Source organism: Aphelocoma coerulescens, chromosome 11 (assembly GCF_041296385.1).
Source record: "Aphelocoma coerulescens isolate FSJ_1873_10779 chromosome 11, UR_Acoe_1.0, whole genome shotgun sequence".
NCBI classification, from domain to species: Eukaryota; Metazoa; Chordata; class Aves; order Passeriformes; family Corvidae; genus Aphelocoma; species Aphelocoma coerulescens.
In genome coordinates this window covers 6,846,904-6,867,809 of record NC_091025.1, presented here as the reverse complement: position 1 = coordinate 6,867,809, position 20,906 = coordinate 6,846,904, and the positions used below count along the sequence as shown (strand labels likewise).

Below are 20,906 nucleotides of genomic sequence, written 5' to 3'. Positions count from 1 at the left end.
AATGAATAGTCTGTAACACAGGAGGCCAGGTTTCACCAGTCAGGCATCAACAGGAAACCAGTCTCCCCCAGTTGATCTCTCATCTTTTGGCACAATCATGTAACAGCTCTCAGAGCTATTGCCTGAACACTGCAAGAGCAGTGCCAGAACAACACCAGTCCCATCTCAGCATCAGCCATAAACTGCAAACCCCTCATCCAGTGTGGGACACTACTAAGACAGAAGAACACTTAAATTTGAAAAGGGAGAGTGACAAATTTGTACCTAACAGATCATCTTAAATCAGACTCTTCACTTAAAGCACCTGCAGTCTCAAGCAGGTGTAATTTACTCTGGCTATATGCAAGCATAGAAAGATTTTGCAAGCTGCATTTGATTTTCTCTGCATAAATACGATATCCTGAGCCTCAGACTTCGCCAATGTGTGACTCCAACCCAGAAGTAAGGGTTTTCTTTTATTTTTAAACACTCAAATACACTTGATCAAAGCTAGATAATTCAAAATTAGTCTCTGCATTTTATTACAGCTGGGGTACCTCTCCAACAACCTTGCCCCCACTTGATTAGCTGCAACTTAGGTTTGTTTCAGTCACAAAGATCAGCACTAGTCTGAGGGCCATCTTCAGACAAAGCTGGAAATCCAGGGTACATACCAGACTACACTGTATCTGTTACTGTTTGTGTTCCAGTAAGTTATTTTATTACTAATAACTTAAATCAGATGAGCTGTTAGTTTTCATTCCTGCCAGAAGTTTGGAAAAAGCTAAAGAAGAATGTATCCAGACCTGTTTCTATCCAGACCTGGTTTGAATTATATTTAGGTGGGAAAACACTTCTAAATTTGAATACCCTTTGTCAGTACTATCATTCAAAAATGGGGAAATTTTCATCAGGACCAGAAAAGGACAATTTCAAGATTTGCAATCATTCAGCATCTCCATGCTGCCAACACCACAAACTAGGTCAATTTTAAATAGCACATCTTTTTTTCTAATTAAGACTATACCTCCTCAATCAACCTAATAATTCTTGGGTGGCAGAAGGTACTTTTACTAAAACAGCTTAGTATGTGGTACTAGTTCATTTTAATTTAGCTTAATATTACAAGATATATTTTAATGTAATTGATTTTGGTTGCATATCTCCTGCCCTACTGATGAAATTGCACTGGAGCCTATTCCCTCTAGGGACCTATGGAAGTATGACCCCATAAGAAATTAATTTGCTGAGTACAAGGCAAGACTTTGCAACTCATCAGTGAAGCATTTTATTTGTCTGCATGCAAACACACAAGGCAGGAGGATTACCTGGGCAAAATGATTTTCTCTTCTGCTGTCAGAAAGGCATGATCATTGAAGGTACTAAACTTCACTGGTGGTGGGTACTTAAAGGGTTTTGCCCCAAAGTTGAACTCACATTGTTGATAGGACATGAAACTTGCTGCAGCAAAAAAGCCCGATCTGCAACATGATGAACAGGCATTTAGAATGACTTAAATAATAGCAGCTTTCCAGACATGTTACTATTACCATTTGAAAATATACCCTGAGACAGAGACAAGTTTAATACCAGTGTTTTGCAGCTAACTGGGAGAACAGCAAGTTGCAGCTGCACATACTTACCTTGTTTAGTTCTTAATTCCTGAATTTACTATCAGGATCTATCTGAATTTCTTACTGAGTCAGCCAATAAAGTCTGCCTACTGTACGACTTGTATTAGTCACACTTTCAAAACCACAACTATCACCTCTTTCAAATTTGCTGAAAGGGCCAAAATTCAGTAATACCCCAAGTTCTAACAAGCACTCAAGTTTATCAATTACATACTCAAAGAACAGAGCACTAAGAGCTGAATAAAGAAGATTCTCAGCAGCTCTTTAAACTGAACTGCTCTTTGCTTGCATCTTGAACTTTATTTTGTTTGAAACATGGATGAAATTATTAGCATGGTAGGATTAATTGACAAAGTACTGTAATGTTTAATTAAGCTGCATAGGAAGCTGCTTTCTCAAGTATTACACCAGCTTATCTTTTCCAAAGTAAAAGGCTGAACTTCCCTATGAGAGTTAGAGGAGTTCACCATGTGTTAATTTTAACAACAGTTGGCAAAATAAGCCCAACACCTGCCTGCAATGCTACCAAGAGACATCCTCTGATGAATATTCAATGTGCTGCTCCAGGAGCTGGCCCCAGTGAACAGCAGTCAGTTAACAAGCCCTCTCCAACATTTACAAGACAGGCTTTATTTTTCAGAAGATAAATTCCTCAGGCACCAGAAAATTGTTCATCTTTGCTACAGCCTCATTCTATTTTAATGCTATGCTAATTTGACAGTATAAAACATTGAGTTGAACCTACCTTTGGAAAGTCCAAAGTATTTATTTTGGACCCTGAAATCCACCTGTAAAATTATATCCTTCTTACTGATTTCTAAGCAACTTTCAACGGGGAAACTTGCTTAATGATGGCTTCAGGTAAGTAAATATGAATTTACATCTCAAATTGGAAACTCTTCATATAATTAAAACAATTATCCACAGAGGTCATGTCCTTCCAAATGAGCAGATACTTACACAGCAGATGAAAATACTTGCTTCTCAGCAGGAAGCTGGTTTCCATTTAAATAGAAGATCATTTGCTTTTCTTGCAAGTCTAGTAGAAATCCTATTGTGTCTCCTTACATGCAAAACAAAAATAATTTAAAGATTTCATTTCTGTTAAATGCCAACAGCTGAAACAGTTATTGTTTCAAGTATCACATATGTCACTGTGAGCTGTCTTACTTAAAAGGAACTGTTTGCAAAAGCACAAAAGAAGAAACATTGATACAGACAGCAACAAAAAAAAAACCAACCCAAACCAAAATCAAAAAACCCAAGAGAAAATAGTAAAAAAACTTAATTATTTTAGTCTGCCAGAGCATTAATACTATATAGTTGTAGAAGTATTGCAGAGTATTTGCCAAAGCCAGAAGAAAGCTGCACTCTGTCACTCCTTGGCTATTTTACACCTGTTGAAGATAGACTTTAGCAAGTGGGTGTTCTGAGGAGAAATTTCCAATATGCTTGTGCTATTTATTTTTCAGAGGTGTTTTAATTTAGCCATCCTTGGGGGAAAATTTTAATAGAAGAGAAGGCGGCACAGTTCACACAAGCATGGCATGCACAGAATCCTACCAAGATTTCAAAGCTGAGATCAAGAACAGAACTTTGCTGTCCAAGTAGTTATCCAAGAATTTAAAGTAAGCAAGACAGTGCAACTCCTCCTTAAAAAAGAAAAAAAAAAAAGTCTAATTCAGAGATCAAGGTTTTTTCCCTTCTCTAAAACAACTCTTTCAACCCAGAAAGGAAGATTTCAGCCCTGTTGCGTACGACTTCAAACATGTGGAAAAAGGTCTCATGATTAAATGTCCAATATTAATTGGTGCTATGATTTTTCCTCTGCATTTGAAAAGAAAAAGCAATTAACCAACAAGAGTCTCTTTACACAGACTGGGGAACAAGACTGTAGTGCCCACTGTGCACATTTAAACCACTGCTAAAGACACAGTGATTATTAAACTTTACGAACATCAGAATTAGGCAGTAACTGCTTTGTTCACACCTATGAACAGAAAGGGGAAAAAATCCTGTGCAGAAATCTACAGTTAGGATAAACAGGAGAAGATAGACTGAATACCTTCTTTCCAACAGGGATGGGAATGTGGTTTACTTCTGGCATTATACCAAATCAGCTGCCGGCAGCCATCGTATGCACAGGAGTATTCATCGTCCCCGATGCCGTAACCTTCCTTTAGAAAGGGAGCAGAACATTTCAGCCTGCAGCCATTCCTCACACACAGGGGCTAAAGTGTATTTTCATTCACCTAAACCACTCTTTCAAGAGCAGGAAGGGTTTCTCCCTCCCCCCATGCAGGTAATTTTTTTTTTCAAACTAGTCTTAGTTTAATTTTCACATCAAAAGGGAATTTGTTGGGGTGAGGAGGAAGGGAGAAGGGGATATTGTTTCCAAAGTGTCTTCCATTCTCTGTGACCTCAAATGACTCCTGTAAAAGTATTTAAAAATCCTAGTACCCAAATAGGTTAAATTTTTGCATCTTAAAAAGTCACCACAGAATAACCACTATCTTATCTTGAAGTCCCAGTACCAAACCTGTAATGCCTTTCCCCACAAGATATCCATGTGCCACCAGAACCCACAGCACACACAGAGAACAAACACACAGGCCCTTCACCTAATTTGTTGCATATTGTGTCCCTTTCAGTGCCAGCCTCCCTCAAATGGTGAAAACATTATCAAGTGATAGTCCTAAGGTCCAAGGCAAACACAAAACTAAAGAGTTTCAGAGTGGGAGAAAAATCTGTCACGTAGCAGAGCCCAACTGTGAAACCCAAAAGCATTATGGAAGATAAGTAACTTCCTCAGCATGGTTTGTCTGGAGTGCAAATACCAGACAGCATCTGATTACACAAGCCTCCCATGTCCCAAATTAAAGCTAAGCCCAGCTAATGGGTGTTTAATGTCATATTTAGGACAAGTCTTTTTGTTACAGATGCTGTAAATAAAGAGCATATGGCTTCTGAGGGCTGAGGATAATATCCCTTGTATTTCAGGCACACACCTGATGAATAAGAGCAGCATTTGGCCACCAGCAAAACAGCTGCAGCAACAGAAAAATCATCCTATTTAGAGATGACATCTCTCATTTTCATACCTTGTACAGGACACACTCACAGAAAAATGCACATACACCAAGCTCCTTAACAGTAAGTGGGGAAAAAAAAAAATCTTTTAAGCCTCTTAGCAGTCTATAGGCAGACACATGGCCTTTTATTTCAGACAGTTTCTGTAACACTCAGTGTCTACAAGGACTGTGCTCAGCACAGGTCTGCATGGTATTTTTGTTTGTTTGGTGTTGTTTTTCTTTTGTGTGTTTTTTGTTTTTTTACTTAAACCACACTTCAATTCCATTCTAAAAATGTGGGACTGGACTTTGGATGTGACACAGAGATATATGCATGTTATACATCAGCAGAAGACAATGCTATTTCCATGAATAATTACAAGAAATAGAGTGAGACCTCTGAACTCACAGGAATACTTAAGTTAAACGGTGAGAGAAGCTCGTCTTGCATTCCCATTGGGTTTCTCGCCCCTGGTGTTTGTTTAATCTCCTTAATGTATTTCTCTCATACCCTCACAATCAATATTTACTCACATGTGTGTATTTGGCTATCTTCATAGTAGCTTCTGTATTTGACTCAGCTGTAGAATGACTTTTTCTATAATAATCAGAAATGAGTAGTTTGAACTGCTTATCTCTACATTAAATATATAATTCTTCTCCTAAAATAAATTCCAAGTAGGAACAGAAAACCGTGCAATTCCAATGGTAAAGAAGGGCTACAGGTGAATTTCTCACTCCAGCTTAGCCAGTAGAAGTGCCAACTTAAAATCCCAGTGCTGTTTCCATTCTCAGCACTAGGCTAGGCCTAACATACCTTTTGTCCTAAAATTCTAGCTTGCACTTCAATAAACTTTAATGGTCATTTGGAAGGCTGATAATACAGAAAATTAACTCTAAGCTGAAGTAGACAAGTTTTTTGGGTAGTAACCATTACTCTTTCTTATTATGGAAATACTGAAACAAGTTATACTGTAGCATAAACAGCATACAAAGCTTCTAAGAGCCATGCAGAGTCACTGCAAAGATTTAAGAAGGAAGACCTAGTGACATCTCCATGATGACTGACTGTGTTTGGACTTCATGTGCACATGGCACATTTTGCTTTAACGCTAGCAAGTACACAATCTTATAAGTAAATAGTAGGAAGAAGAATATTTAGAACTAAGAATAAGATACAAAATTATCTGGATGAGAGGGACAGTAAAGCAAACTATAAAATAAGACAGTGTACTTGTTCTGTACTCTCAGGAAAAGGCAAGAAGGTAGAGGCTTTAATCTTTTTGTAATCCTTATTTTTAATTAAAATGAAGCTTTTGCATTCCCAGACTGTACCATATTCCTGCTACCAGCAAGTCCAATGATACCATGTTATCCCAGAGTGAAATTTTAATTATTTCCCTTGTGAAATTTAATTTAATAGGAAAATATGTTAAAGAGGATGATGAAATGGCTGCTTGGTGACCTGTGCAAAAGAGAGTGCATGAGAAACTGCTGTTCCTAGTGACTTATTGTTTACTTCCAAAACCAGACAGGAACTACTGTTATCTAAAGAATTTCCAAGAGATTATACTACAAGAAATAAGTTCCCTATAGTTTCCAGACAACAGCCAGCAGATAACAAGCGGACTCTGCTGCAGCTCTGGATGACTTGGGTGAACAGTGCCAGTCTGTAGCAATGACAATACTGACTTCTCTTGTACCACCAAATTCAGCAAAAACAGTTCTTCATGGACACAGAAAATTTGAAGGAAACAAGCAAGTGCTCAGTTATGACCACAGAATAACCAGAGCTATTTTCCTAGATGTTGTAAGAAGAAAACCACTGATGTTACATCACCAGCTCGATGACATTACAGGTACTTACATGGTTGAGAAATTTGCTGTCTTTGGTTGCCCATCCTATCTGCATCACTCCTGAAGTAATGACTGTAACTTCATAGTACCAGACTCCAGAATCGACACAGAATGTGCATCTTACACTTTCAAAGGACGAGGCATCACATCGCGCCTACCAAATCCAAACAGAAAATTCAGTGTCTACAAAATCAGCATTCAAACACCTTTCTTCCCTGGATCAAGTTTCTTGCATATAAGAATATACCAACATAATTTTAGATGCATTTCAGACAAAGTGACCTCTCTTTATAGCAGTAGTTGTCACACAAACTAGTGAGTAGGCAAGACTGAAAATTGTTCAGTGGTTAAGCCACAGGCAAAAAAAAAAAAAAAAAAAAAGGCAGAAACTTGACAGCAACAATTTAAAGATTTAAAGACTAAGACAACCAAGACAGGAAAACAAATCATTGATTATTAACTGATTCCTGGTATGAAGGACAATTATTAACATAATTCAATGTTAATTCATGAAAATTCATCTCTAAGCAGTCAAACAAGTTTTTAGAAGGAGTTATAGAGGAAGGAAGAAACCCCATGTGGCCAAGACATATCTGACTGCTATGAGCTTCTCAAGATGAGACAGGACAAACAACAGAATGATACTTTTACTAAAATTGTTCACTAAGTAAGTGAAAAGCCATCTGAGTCTTAAGAATCCTCCTCACTTCCCTGAAGTTTTGGGGCACAGGTACAGGCGTTACTTTAGTGTGAACATTTCTACAACTGAAATCAGTGTAGTGATGTTACAACCCTCTGATGACAAAGCAAGCTTTCTGTACAAAGCTGGCAGACAACTTGGATTCATTCTAGAAAAATCTCAGGATCAAGTACAAATGCAAAACCTGCCTTTTTCTTCAGCCTCTTTTTCAGGTTGAAAACATGAAACAATTTCCTACCTCTAATCCATGTGGTGAGATCTTCAGGTATTCGCTGACATCGTTACTGTTCAGCATAGCCCTAATGTTGGTCAAGTCAACCTTCTCATATGTAAACTGCCTGCCTTCTTTTAAAACTGAAAAAAAACCCAAACCCAACCAGTTTTAGTTACTGCTGCAAAACTTTATTTTAAACACTTCATACACTGATAGTCAGTCTCCCTAGGATCCAGGTAATTTTTGGCCTAACTGAATGAAACACAGATTTTGCCTACATGAAAACAGCTTCCAATACACTGTGTGTTAAATACCCTCTAAATATGAAAGCACAACCTGTGCCTCTGACTAGAACTCCCACAATATAATTAGAACTTGCAGGAAACCCACAGGCAAGTGGAAGGCATCCAAGGTCACACCAAGATGCCCCTATTTCAGGATTTACCATTGTATTTGTATATTCGGGGGGAAAGTTTTTCTGATTCATTACAGTGGAAACAGATTTGGGGATAGGGAAGAAGGGGAAAACAAGGATTTAAAGGTTTCTACTGTCTCATTTTTAAGTGATTCAAGTGATGAACTGAGCCACAGCAGCTCTCTCTCTCTCCCTGCTTGCCCTTTCTACATGGAAGGATCATAAGCATTTCTCTTGCCAGGTGTCAAATTGCTGACACATACATGTTAATTTACAAGTCAAAGATCTTATCTTAGGACCCTTCATATAACTCAACCTGCTGCAACACTTACACAGACATTTACTAAACACAGCTGATGTTGGCTTTCCATAAGCTGACTAAAGCCCCTAAAGCCCAACAGACCTTTTACCCAAATTTATCAAAAAGGCATTAGAAAACACAAGGTCATTAGAGTTGCTGCACCCTTGAAATCACAACTAATAAGCAAATTCAGTGATTTTTAGTCATCCAAGAGATTGACTCAGAGCAGCACTTTGCCAAACACTTTTTACTTTTTATCACAAAAATCAAAAAGTATATTTACTTTAAAAAGTCTTTAGCAATTCTTTGAGCCAGTGCACCAGTGGGGAATGACCACAGGAATAGCCATCACCAGGACATGTCAATAATCCAGATGTTCCACAGAGACAGAGCTGCACTGCTGAGCCACTCAGCACATTTGCTGAAGTGCGAGTTACAAGAAATTGGTGCAAAGAAGAATTTTCCTTGCAGCTCCAACTTGCAGAGTACAAACCACTTCCTTTCAAAAACATTTTCCTTGTCAGAATTCTCTTTCCATACAATTACACTGGATATATTTGTTGGTGTGGGGTTTTTTTGTTTTGTTTTCTTTTTCAAGGAGATATTACAAATCCAGTCAGGTACACCAAGTGCTCATACAAAACAAACACAAAGCAGTCCTCCATCTCTTTGGAGAAGTGATTACTATTAAATAAACCCATCACTTTGTTATACCTACACAGATTGTCTAAACTCCACTGGGCACAGAATCCAACCTGGCGTTTTAAGTAGTCTGGATTATCCGTCCATTTCTCCAGCAAGATCAGTTGGTCGCTAATGCACGACTCAGAAACTGTCATTTTATTTTCACCTGCAATTTAAGAGCAAAAAGAATAATTGCTGTAAGTGAAGGGCAAGTTTAGTTAAAAATAGTAACATCCTACAAATGCAGTAGAACTCTCTACACACATCTAAACTTCAGCATTACAAGCAGCATGAAATTGTTTCCCCAAGCAGATGTGGAATTATCTTCATTCAGCTTCACCACTTCTCAGCACGGAGCTGCATCACCAAGAGACTGATCATGGCTGTTCTCCATCTCTCCCATACAGATTTATTTATTTTCAAGTAACAAAGGTCTCATGTCATAAGTCATTATGTAGTAATTTCTAAGATGAGAAGGACTGAGTTTCAGCAAATCTCATAAGGGTTTTTGGGTGAGGGTGTCATTAAAGCAAAAAATATTTTTCCTGCCTACAAACTCCCAGTCCTAACTGTTGTCCAACTCTAATACAGATTTATGTCAGTGACAAAGGCATCTCACAAATCCTTCTATAGCAATTTCTAACAGGGAAAATAAGTTTCAGCGAGTATCTCAAGGGTGTTGAGGGGTAGAGGGATGTCACTACAGCAATAAATACCAGTGCAGACTCTCATGCTCACAGGTGATCAGGTAAGGCAAATGACAATCATGCAGCAGAAGCCACAGTGTTAAGAGCAGTACCAGGCCAATACTCACTTGTTTGTGCAAACTTCTCCAGTGCTATTAGTGCAAAAAGCATCACTGTCGGGTGGGACTGGAAGTTCTAAACACAGGCAGTAAGAAAAAATTAATGAATACCCAGCACAGATAGACAGAGGTGCAAGTCTGTCACAGAAGGTTTTAGGTTCAAAGGAGTCTCCAAAGTTCCTGTATTCCACCTTCCTGGGGAGAGCTGGCTCAAATAGATCAGAGCCTTGTTCCATTGACTTCTAATTAATCTCCCAAGGTGGAGATCCCACAGGCTCTGGAATCTCAGTTTTCTGTAACATACACTACTGATATTTAGCACACATGACTCCAACTTTTCACAATAATAACAATAAAAAAAATTGCATTATAATTGCTATTATGGGTACATACAAAAAGATCAAAGACACTTACCAAGCTGTGAAGTAAATATTCCAATATGCCTGGGCTGAGTAAGCCTATGCTCGCAGGACCTGCAAGAACATCAGAAATGAAATGCCTCCATGGGAACTACCACACACCCATCACCACAGATCTTTTAAACACAAGGTAACAAATTAAAGAACACCGAAGAACTTCACAGCAAAGCAAAACTATAATATAGAACTATTATCATAGTTCCCAGCAAAATACTTGATGCACATTTAATAATTACACAGTTCCTGGCACATTAGTCCTGTCCAGTTCACTGCTCTAAGTGAGTACAGAGTTCTAGCCACACTTCTGAGATTTTGGAGTAAGACTCCAGCAGCCTCCATGCAGCGTTTACACGCTTTTGAAAAGAGACTCCCCTTTACTTCCAGAGTCAATGTGTGAAGACCAGCTCCATTTATCAATAGCTCAAAATAAGCAAAACTGAGCACCTGATAGGGCCAACTTGATAGTTAATGATACAGCTTGCAGCAGCACCAGAGCAAGCAGCCAATTTAAAATGGAAAAGCCCTGAAACAGTGTCCACTTAATCAAGAGACAGACACAAGGGAATCAAACTCTGGCATCGACAAACTCTTAAAAAATTGCAGTGGGTTCCAACACTTCATTAACAGATTTGTTGCCTGAGCTGACACAATGAGATTTGTGTCCACTAAGATGAAAGTAGAGACAATATCTCATTTTGGCTTAGTATAATACAGTAGAATTATCGCAGTACAAAAATACTTCCAGACCTTGTTCTTTACTTGGTTTTTTCACAGAAATACAGTAATTGGGTTTTAATAACCATTAGGTGACACTGGACAATCACTTTTTCCCTCTATTTCCTGTCCACTTTCAGAAAAGGAGAAAAAAAAACTAGGTACAAAACAGACCATCAGCAGGAAGGAAACTTTCATCATAGGAAAGACAGGGAATAAAAATTCTGTATGAAAAGTCACGTAAAATAGAATCTTAGCAATTTTCTTTTAAGCAACACAGAAAAGAATCTTTTTGGCTATCTACAATAGAATAAGACATGCCTACTGGAAAAAGCATATTTCTTTTTTATTTCTATACAGCCTCCAAGACCACTAACTTGATACTCCTGCCTACACTCTGGAGAATGTGTCCTCAGTAATTCACAGCCAGAGTGGGACTGCAGAAGAGACTGATTACCAGTGCTAAGGCAATATAACAAACAGTGATCCTCAATCCCTAACCACTCATCAGAAGGATTTGTGAATGGCTCATTCAGACATCCAAATCAACCAGACTGTCATGCCTGGCACCCCCTCTATGCAGAACATTATTCAGTTACAAGAAAACACTTCTGACCTAGTCTGCATCATAGGTGCTAAAGCAGAAGGTGTTGTAGAGAGCCCCAGGTGCTGTGAGGAGAACCCCAGGGCTTTACCTGCTAATTTCTCTGCCAAGCAGCCGAGCACTGCAGTCGTGTTCCGGTGCTTGGCAGGGTGACAAGCATCCTGGCAAGCAGCAGCTCCACTTAAGTTTAATATTTCAGTTAACTTCTGTAATGCATCCTGCAAAAGAAAAATCAGAAATCTCTTCAACGTTACTGACAGATACAGTTTCCCCTAATTCAGTATCGTTCAGCAGATTGTTTTTATGCTACATTACTAAAGTCAGCATCATATTACAGACAACATGGGGTGGTTATCTCCTAAGATAAGAAGATAACAAAGGACAGATGAGAAGAAAAGCTCAACAGACCCAAGAGTTGTAACTTTAAAATTACCACCAGATTGTTGGTAATTGTGATCAACAGGTCAGGACACTTCTGGACATACCTAAGTGAGCTCCTTGTGGCAATAGGAACCAATTAGCACATATGGCACCACTGTCATCTGATCTATTTCCAGTGTCCTAAAACTGACACCCTTTTCAAAAGAAAGGGACTGTTTCAGATTTTAGAATTCAGGACTAAAGAGACATGCCCCCTCCCCAAAAAGCCCACATTCCCATCATAAATTTAGGATGTTGTCAGCTTTACAGGATGTCACAAACGGTATTCTTGAGAGCCTAAATGTTTTTTTTTGTAGTCACACAAATTTAGGAAGTAACCAATAAGGGTAATAAATCTAACATGTCATGCTTTGACTTGCTTTGTTCAGGCAGTATGGTATGAATAAAATTCAAGATAGGTCTAGAGCATACTCTGCATTTTCAGGGTAGTTAGGGGTTAATCTAGAGCCAGAACAAGTCATCCCACAGGGAGAACCCCACCCTGAGAAGTTCCAAATTCTCCTCAGCTTTCCAGACTTCATGAAAGTTTCAGCTGATTCAGATTGAAACTGCATAATCTCAGGCAAGGATCTAATTAAAACAAAAGAACTCCTCATATTGAAGTCATCAGCAGCCATTTGGAGGAAAAATGAGCACTGCTCAAGTTGAATAGATGTGGTTTTTTGAACTGTGTTCTGAGCCCCACTCAAATCAGTTGACTGTGCTAGAGTCTGAGGTCTGTACAGAGATCACACTGAAAAGTAGTTATGTTCTTAAAAGGAAAGCCACAAAAACAGAGCTGATGAACAGGACTGAGCTAAGTGGAAAGAACAGAGAAAGAAGAAAGAATGACTGAGCTACAGACTTGGGATGGAAAAGACTCACTAAAATTAGACTCTTGACATACTCTGATACTGCTTTTAGCCATTATTAGAACTGTCAGAGAGATCAACTACTTTGAGTTAAATAAAGACTTTATAGAATAAACAGTTTACTGCACTGCCCTTTTAACTTTATGGACTTTATAGCCTGCAATAACAGAAAATGAAATACAGCTTGCTGCTGTTCTCCAGCTGTCATGGAAGTGAGGCACTGACTTAAAATCCGTAAGACAAAAAACTTAAAACTTATCCTGTATAGAAAGAAAATGAACAGCAGCACACACTTTACTAGGTCACATGTGGCCAGCAGACCCCACAGCTGCAGCTCCTTGTACTGTAAAGACACAGGAAAAACCACTGTGCACCCCAGAAAAAAAGGGACCTCATTCCTTTTGTCTTGATAAGGTCAACTATTTTATAGCAAACTCCTTAAAAGTACCCAAATAAAAGTCATGTGGGTTTTGAAAAACAAATCATTTGATTGCCAAGTACATTGTAGAGCCAAACAAGAAATCCAAAATCACTCTTCCTATGATGCATTCGTAGTGGTCTCCATTTCCTGATTTCTTTTTAAAGCAGACACAGTTTCTAGTCATAGCTTTGTTTTCAAAATAATTCAGCAGTCTATATGACAGTCATAATAAATTTCTCGTTTCAAAGTCTCAGATAAGTTTAATCAATAGCCTAGAGGAAACAAACCCACGTCAGGTAGTTTGAGAACTTGACCAATTCTCCAGTCACTGATGTAACCAGCTCTTTATATCCCTATCAATACCAATGGAAGACTAAAACTGGCAGCATCAGGAGCTTGAGAAATGAAAGCTGCAATGATGTGATCATCAATTTCTCAAGAAACGAGATCATGACAAACATTTGAAGACAGACAAGTTCTCAGTACAAACATTATGTTTAGCATCCTAAGTGCCTGAGGCTTTCACTTACACACCTACACCAACACAGTAGGAACACCTCAGGTCATCTGTCCACCCAAAACCAGATTAGTGGCCAGTAAAACAAAAGTATTCTCATTTGCCAATGCCACGTATAGATATTTCATGGTTAAAAAATGTCATTTGCTTAGCTTAACACAGCCATTGTGTTGCATTCCTCACGTGCAGGGCAGGAACAATTTCAAAGTGACTTGTCAACGTGCAGCTTTGCAAATGAAAGAACAAAAGGGCAGAACTTGTGCAGCTTTTGCAGCACCTGCACACCCTCCCTGCACAGTGTAAGTACCACGTGGCAGGAACAAGCAGCAAGAGAAGCAGCCAAAACCCAAAGGTCTCTTATTCCTTCCCTATGAACCAAATTTACCTTTTTTTGGGAATGCTCCTAGCATTAATTAGCATTTAGACACCAAGTCACCCCAAATTACTCAAAGTTGAATGTTACACTCATTTTCTGAACCACTAGCAGTCTTGCATCACTGGTGAAACCCACCCAGAGAGATCATGGGTGTGGCAACCACGAATAACTGACATCCAGCCACAGATAAACACATTTGCTTTCGACTCACTTTTGTTGGCAGTGGACATTCATCAAGTAGTAGCGTTATAACAGCTGGTCCCAGGGGATCTTCTAATGGAATAACTCTAATTAAAGACTGGACAACTTCCAACCAGCCTTCATCTGTCAACCACAAAACAGAAGTCACACTCAGAATTAACAGTGCGATCCAGAAGTGTTCAAAATACATCCCTAAATGTAAACTGAAAAATCCTCAAAATTACCCAGTGAGCTTAGAGATATTAGGAAAAACAGTTTGCTTTTTACACCACTGTCGTAGTTTGCAGTAGGTTAGAAGTTTACATTCAAGAAAGAAAAAGCTTACAGCAGCTTGGGTAATAGTGAACACCTCTACTGTTTGTAGAATAGTCTAGCCCAGGCCAGAGCATCCTTTAGTTCCCACTATTAGGAAGGAATACTCATGGTGGTATGGACAAGTACTTTGTTCTAGTGTGATATTCAGAGCTCAGCATTCAATGACAACTCTTAAGTGTTAAATGCTGCATACACAATGACACTGAGGAAATATTTCTTTTAACCACAATCAAATCCCTCTTCCTGAGTTCCCTGAAGTAACATGAGGTTCAGAGAAACTCAGTGGCATTTTCACTTGCCTGCTGGTCTAAAGAACGTTTGTTTTCCTAAGGAACAGCTATCACTGTTGAATGAGTAGATAAGGGCTTTTACTTGCAAGCAGACAACAATCCACATAGAAGATGTTAAACTACTCTTAAAGTAAACAGATTTGGAGTTACAAGAAAATAGCTCCCTTAAAAGTGAAAATAAAGACAGTCTGTATCTGTATACAGGTGAGTGAGGCAGAAGGAGCAGCGCTCCCTTCAACAACAACACAGCAGTAACACACTGGGGTTTGAGTTCTCTTAGCACGTTCCCCTGAAAAACATTTTATTGAAATGCTGTAATATCTAACTGGGCTGAATTATTTACTTTAATACAGAAATATTACTTCCTAAGACCAGTACCAACACAACTAAGTAAAGAAAAAAATTCACCTAAACCAGAAGTCTGCTTGAAGTCTTAAACTGGGAGAATTTCTCCTACTGTAGCAAAGATAACACAGCCCTTGCTACAAATGTAGCTTGTCTTGCAGGAGCACTTAGTGATGGGGTTGGGACAAATACATCAGTAAAGAAGAGGTCTCAGGTCAGCAATACCCAAACCCAAAGGAACGTGCTATTGGCCAACACTGGAGCATGTTGGCTTAGCCCTGTCTATGTACACACAGAGGTTGCTCCTGCTCAGCTGCAAACAGCCATTCTTTGTGGCTTACAGTTTAATGCCACTACGATGCGTTTGGGGCCATCCATTGGCTGCTTCTGGAGAGTTCATGTGGGAAGTTTAACTGAATTCAAAAAAACTTCAGGCCAACGCAGTGAGCTCAGTGAAGCTCTGAAGGGCAGAACTGTGTTCTGGTTCACACATCCCCAGAGCTGCACACCACATCCTAACACAGCCTGCTGCGGTGTATTTTTCTTTGCAAAGAAAAGAGGGGCCTGGGGTTTGTTCCATTTCTTTTGCTTGTGACTCACAACTGAAATGCCCAACACAATGCCTCGATACCTGTTTCTGCCATTTCATGCAACGTGATCATTGAATAAGGAGGCTCCTGGTCACTGAAAGAGATATTACACAGGTCAAAATTTACGCACAATCATCAACGTAATACACTGAGTAAAATGATTCTACACAGAAAACAAATCCAGTAACCATTTAACAAAAGGAAGTTACACAGGCTGCACATTGCTAATGTCATTTTCACATCTGAAACACAGATGGGATTTGAGCCTCTGGCTCAACATCAACATCTGCATGTCTGCAACAGCTGACAAGGAAATTGTGATCCACATCTGCATGTCTAAAAGCTGAACATAATAGGCTTGATGCTGTTCATTAGCATGTTCCTTGTAGTACATAATGAGGCACTGCATGTCAGAGGTCACAAAGTGAACCCAGAGCAGTGCACAAGGGGCATCGCTTCAACAGGATTTTTTTTCTCAGAAATTCTTTGCTAAATACATAAATATATTAAAAAAACACCACAAAACTTAAAGGGAAGCCACCAGCATCACAGTCTTCAAGCAAGAGCAGTTAAAAGAAATAGTTAAGGCAGTTTAACAGAAAATACTTAACCCAACCCCCTTTCCAACATGAAAATCACAAAAAGTTCAAGAGATCAGCTCCTCAGTCCAGTTTGCTGAAGTAAGGACACAAAGCTATGGACACACCTGTGCATCTGAGCACGCACTGCCAGTGAAAGTACCTAAAGCAAGACCCCAAAATCCTGTTCAGTAAGCACCTCCAGGTCCAGGAAAAAGCTTATCCAGCAGCATGTCCTAAAATACTTTATTCAGTGCTCCTTGGGCACTGAGAACTAGCCCCAGGCTTAGACTTTATGTTCCACGCTCAATTTCTATCACACAGATCTGAAAAGAAATTGGAAATGTGAAATACAGAGGAATTTTAGAAAATTTCAACATTAATTATGAAGATAATAAAACCAGCTAGTTTGAGAAATCAATCTAAAGAAGAGAAAAATCTCAGCTTTGATGTAATATATATGATGTAAATACATGTCCTTTTTTTTTCCTTACAAAAAGGTGAACACGTTCTTAAATATTTCCACAAGAAAATGCTAAAGTGAAGTTTATCCCATTTTTATATTGCCACAACATTTAAAACAAACAGTTGGGTTGTTTTTTTTTTTTTAACTTGAAGCATCTTCACCTTTCTTCTGGAAAGTAATCTGCCCGGAAGGAAAAAAGTGCAGTACTGCAGAATTATATCAGGAGAAAGGATAGAAAGATTCAAAGAAAGGAGAAAAAAACCCCAACAAAAATTCCAACCATAAGTACAAGTAAAGGCTATGATAAAAAAGAATGAAATTTTTATCTGCAAGATTTCTGATTTTGTCCTAAGTAGCAGATGTTCACAGTACCGGCACTGAGCAAAGGACAGTCCGGTCCCACTGATTTGCCATTTTGACCACTTAATTTCCAAACATCTCCTCCAGGACACACCTTCCTCATTTTGAAACAAAATAGCCATTTTGGTAATTTCATAATTTGCAAGACAGCTTTTCATATAAGCCCCAAAATTTAGAACTTATCCTTCTGAGTTTATGAAATTAAACTTCTAGAAAGCAGCTATCTCTAGATAGGACAGAAAAAAATTATCAGTTGTCAGATATGTTTTAGGTCAGAACTTTGAGATTTGATAAAACCAAACAAGAAAAAAAAGGAACCCCAAGAAAAAACAAACAAAGAGCAAACAGGGAAAGCAACTATTCATTGCTTATCACAGTGCATTTCACTACAGTCTGTACAAAACCCCCTGTAAAAATACAGTAGCTTCAGGAATTTGTAGAAACAGGGGCAGTGAAATAACTCCAGGGGCAGTGAAATAACTACGCTTATTGTCCCTCAGTAGCATAGGAAAGTGCTTACAAGATTACAACACTGATTGCAGTACCCACAGGAACAGGATCAACTGTGCGCAAAAGTGTTGTGAAACAGCTTAGGGAGCTGAACTTGGGGGAAAGGAGACAGCATGTGAGACTGGGCAGACTTTAAAAAACGTTTGCCATGATTTTAACTTCACGATTTGAAGACAGAACACAAAATAAAACCTGTTAAAAAAACCAACCAAACACACACCTTAAACTTAAATGTTCGTGAAAAACATCAGTCATGGTATTTATGCTTAAAGCCTTTGACAGCAGGAAAGCAAACTCCTCCTCTGCAGGCACATTCCAGAGCTGATGCAGGTACATGAATCAAGCCTCACTTATTCTGAGCCTCATCCACCTTAAACTCAAACCCCAGCTGTCAGGCTGGAATAAGGTTTTTCCTTCAGATCTGATCTCCTCAATTCCTACCTTGCACCTAATCCAAAAGGTGACAAGCTAACTTAACCCATCATTTTTAAGGGCCTTTTAAAACTTTGTAGAAAGCAACATAAAATCAAAGAGATCAAAAAAAAAGATGGGCCCATAAATACCCCCCACACCCTTAATGGATGTTTTGAGCATGCCAGGAATGCAATACTGGGATTGTGAGTTGGGCAGTCACAACATGAGATCTTTAAAAAGTAGTCAGACTTATAACTGGAAAGAAAACCTCAGTCTGTTTATCCAGGCTAACAAAGATCAAAGCTCCCTATTTTGCTTCACCATTTCCAAAGTAGTTAAATACAGCCTGCAAACAGAAAACTGCACAACAACCAATTTTTAGGACAGAAGTTCCCAGACTCTGGAATGTTTATTGCTTCCTAAACTGTGTATCTGTGCCAGGTAAGAAATCCTGAGCACACTCCTCATCCCACATGGGTGTAGGCCCATACAGGAACTGCGAGAAAGCTCCTCAGCTCCTGGAAGAGTCTCTGTACCTGGGCACTCAGGAGCTACTTCTATTACCTAGGAAAGGTGCTCCTCTCCTAAGCCTCCAGATGGAAACACGTGGCTGCTTCAGGGAGGGTCAGGTGTAGATCGGTGAGAGGCTGGAGCCACAGTTTGAGAGAAGACAAGAACATTTTCATTCATGTTGAATTATTCCTTGAGGAGGTACTTACTTATCTACCAACGTCCGAATTACAGCCAGTGTGTCAAGTACCAGCCCATCCACATTCTGTTTTTTCCTTCTTGGTTCATGAGGTCCTCGGCCCCTCCTGGGCGGACGGACAGGGTCCCTTGGGTGGCTTCTTGCTTCAGGGACGTGTGCTCTGCTGTTCTCCGTTTGCCGGCCCTGAGAGTCCACGTTGTCCTCAGCCCCGCTGTCGTCACGGCAAACACACGAGTTTCCCATGCTGCCAGCCCCCAAGGCTCCCAGGAAATGGGGAATGTAGTGCTCTAGAGTCAACAGCAGACCTTGGAAAAGGCTTCTGCTAGCATAGAACACAACCAAAGCAACTACAATCATCTAGGAAGTTTTAAGAGAAATGTTTGTGTGATCCTGGACTGTGATCTTTTTGCATTATAAACGTTGCTACCAGCTGGAATGAGTGGGAAGTTGGAGACTTAGCTGCCGACAGAATCACTTAAAACACACATTGGTCATCCAGAAGGAGGTCTGAAAAAGCAAACCCAGAACAAGAGTCAGTGTTACTACTGCTAGAGAACAACAGAAGAATTCCTATTTTAGTAAACAGAATCAGTTTTGGCGGATAAAGCAGCTAAGAAACACAAGGCTTTACCTGAAGTCTATTGTGGGGAAAGGGAAAGGAAGGAAGAGGAGGAGGAGGAGGAGGAGGAAGTTCCCCTGGTAAGCAGCTCTCGCCCACACACCATTCCTTTCTACACTACCTATTACTTCCCAGCTCCTTCACAGATTTTGGATGCAGAGGAACAAGTTTGTCTGTAAATCTTGCACACCATTACCCTTTAAATACTAAGTATCAACGAACCAGTTTCATTTACCCTTTACAGAGACATATGGCTTATGCCACCCCAATAAAGGCTGTACACTTAAGGTTCTCATTTCACACCAGGAACATTTTCAGACTATAAAATAGGCAAAATTGTAAAGAACTAATCTTACAGTTATGGTTTATCTCAACAAACAACAGATTTAACAGAAAACCATTTAGTCCACCTGTGGCCTAAACAAACATTTTTGGAACATGCCTGCATCTTCTGCATTCTCACCTAAAGCAGCACCAACGCTGAACTAAACAGGAATTACAGACACCATTTCAATGCCTTACAAATCTAACTGGGATTTTGAAATGGGTGTTGTGTGCCTGTTTGGATCTAGTGTCAAACCAGTCTTCCCTTTTTGGGAACAAAGACTAATTCAATCATTCTTCTGTTCTTCATTCAAATGGTTTGGATCACATACAGGCCCAGTAGCAGCTGAGACCACAGGGCAGTCTCTCCCAGTTGTTAACTTGAAAATGCAAGAGAAAAAGGATTCAAAGCCCTGTTTCGTAACAAGTTGTTTCAAGCCATAGGACATATTTCTGTAGAAGCTTACAAAAAGTCTCAGGTAAAATAAAACCCTACAAAAGATTATTTCACTACTTACACACTTCAAGCATGTCAGAATAAATAACTAACTTTTATCCTTTTAGGAATCAAATTTACCATTTACACTAGAAGTTATGGTGAATATCCTGTAATAGGTTATTACTATTCTTTGATTATTAATCAAAGATTAATTAACAATTATTAATGAGATTATTAATAATCTCGTTAACAGCAGACATGTAGCACCCTAAATTCAAAAGAAAGTCAAAGAGCTGACACCTTTCAAATGTGGAAGGCCCCCACCATCAGAGCCAACTGGCAACTCTGCAGTTGCTGGCTGCCCTTTGGGACAAGATCACAACAACATTCAGGAAGCCAGACACTGGTCATATGAGCAAGTCTTGGGATGTCAGCTGTCACTGGAAAAGCTCTCACAGGCACTTCTGTAGTTTGAAGCACATCATCTTTTAGCACAGTGAAATGTTCAATATCAAGAAATTACCTGGAGGCTAACTAAGAAAAAAAAAAAAAGTTCCTCAAGGGATATTAATGGCAAAAAAAACAAGATCTTGACTTCTTGTTCAAGAAACTCCTAAACCACAGATCATTAAAAGGGTTTCAGCATCACATCATGCTTGCCTTATGCCCTAAGAAGTTTGGCTATCAGGCTCTGAGTCCTTCCATCTGAGCCAATAGAGCTGTCACCTTCTCAGTCAGTGAGT

At 39.3% G+C, this 20,906-nt stretch overlaps 1 protein-coding gene across 2 annotated transcripts in view; it reads right to left on the bottom strand.

The window, feature by feature from the left end:
- Positions 1-20,906, bottom strand: part of RSPRY1 (ring finger and SPRY domain containing 1) — a 35,804-nt gene that overhangs the window by 4,521 nt on the left and 10,377 nt on the right. For both annotated transcript variants that reach the window (XM_069026740.1, XM_069026741.1), the window contains exons 3-14: positions 18,792-19,288; positions 15,786-15,838; positions 14,215-14,327; positions 11,489-11,615; positions 10,075-10,133; positions 9,670-9,736; positions 8,890-9,021; positions 7,480-7,595; positions 6,552-6,695; positions 3,679-3,790; positions 2,574-2,676; positions 1,308-1,460 (exon numbers count right to left, since the gene is read on the bottom strand). In XM_069026740.1, the coding sequence (XP_068882841.1) occupies positions 1,308-1,460; positions 2,574-2,676; positions 3,679-3,790; positions 6,552-6,695; positions 7,480-7,595; positions 8,890-9,021; positions 9,670-9,736; positions 10,075-10,133; positions 11,489-11,615; positions 14,215-14,327; positions 15,786-15,838; positions 18,792-19,138 (1,526 nt within the window). In that variant the 5' untranslated portion in view covers positions 19,139-19,288. The remainder of the gene's footprint in view (positions 1-1,307; positions 1,461-2,573; positions 2,677-3,678; positions 3,791-6,551; positions 6,696-7,479; positions 7,596-8,889; positions 9,022-9,669; positions 9,737-10,074; positions 10,134-11,488; positions 11,616-14,214; positions 14,328-15,785; positions 15,839-18,791; positions 19,289-20,906) is intronic.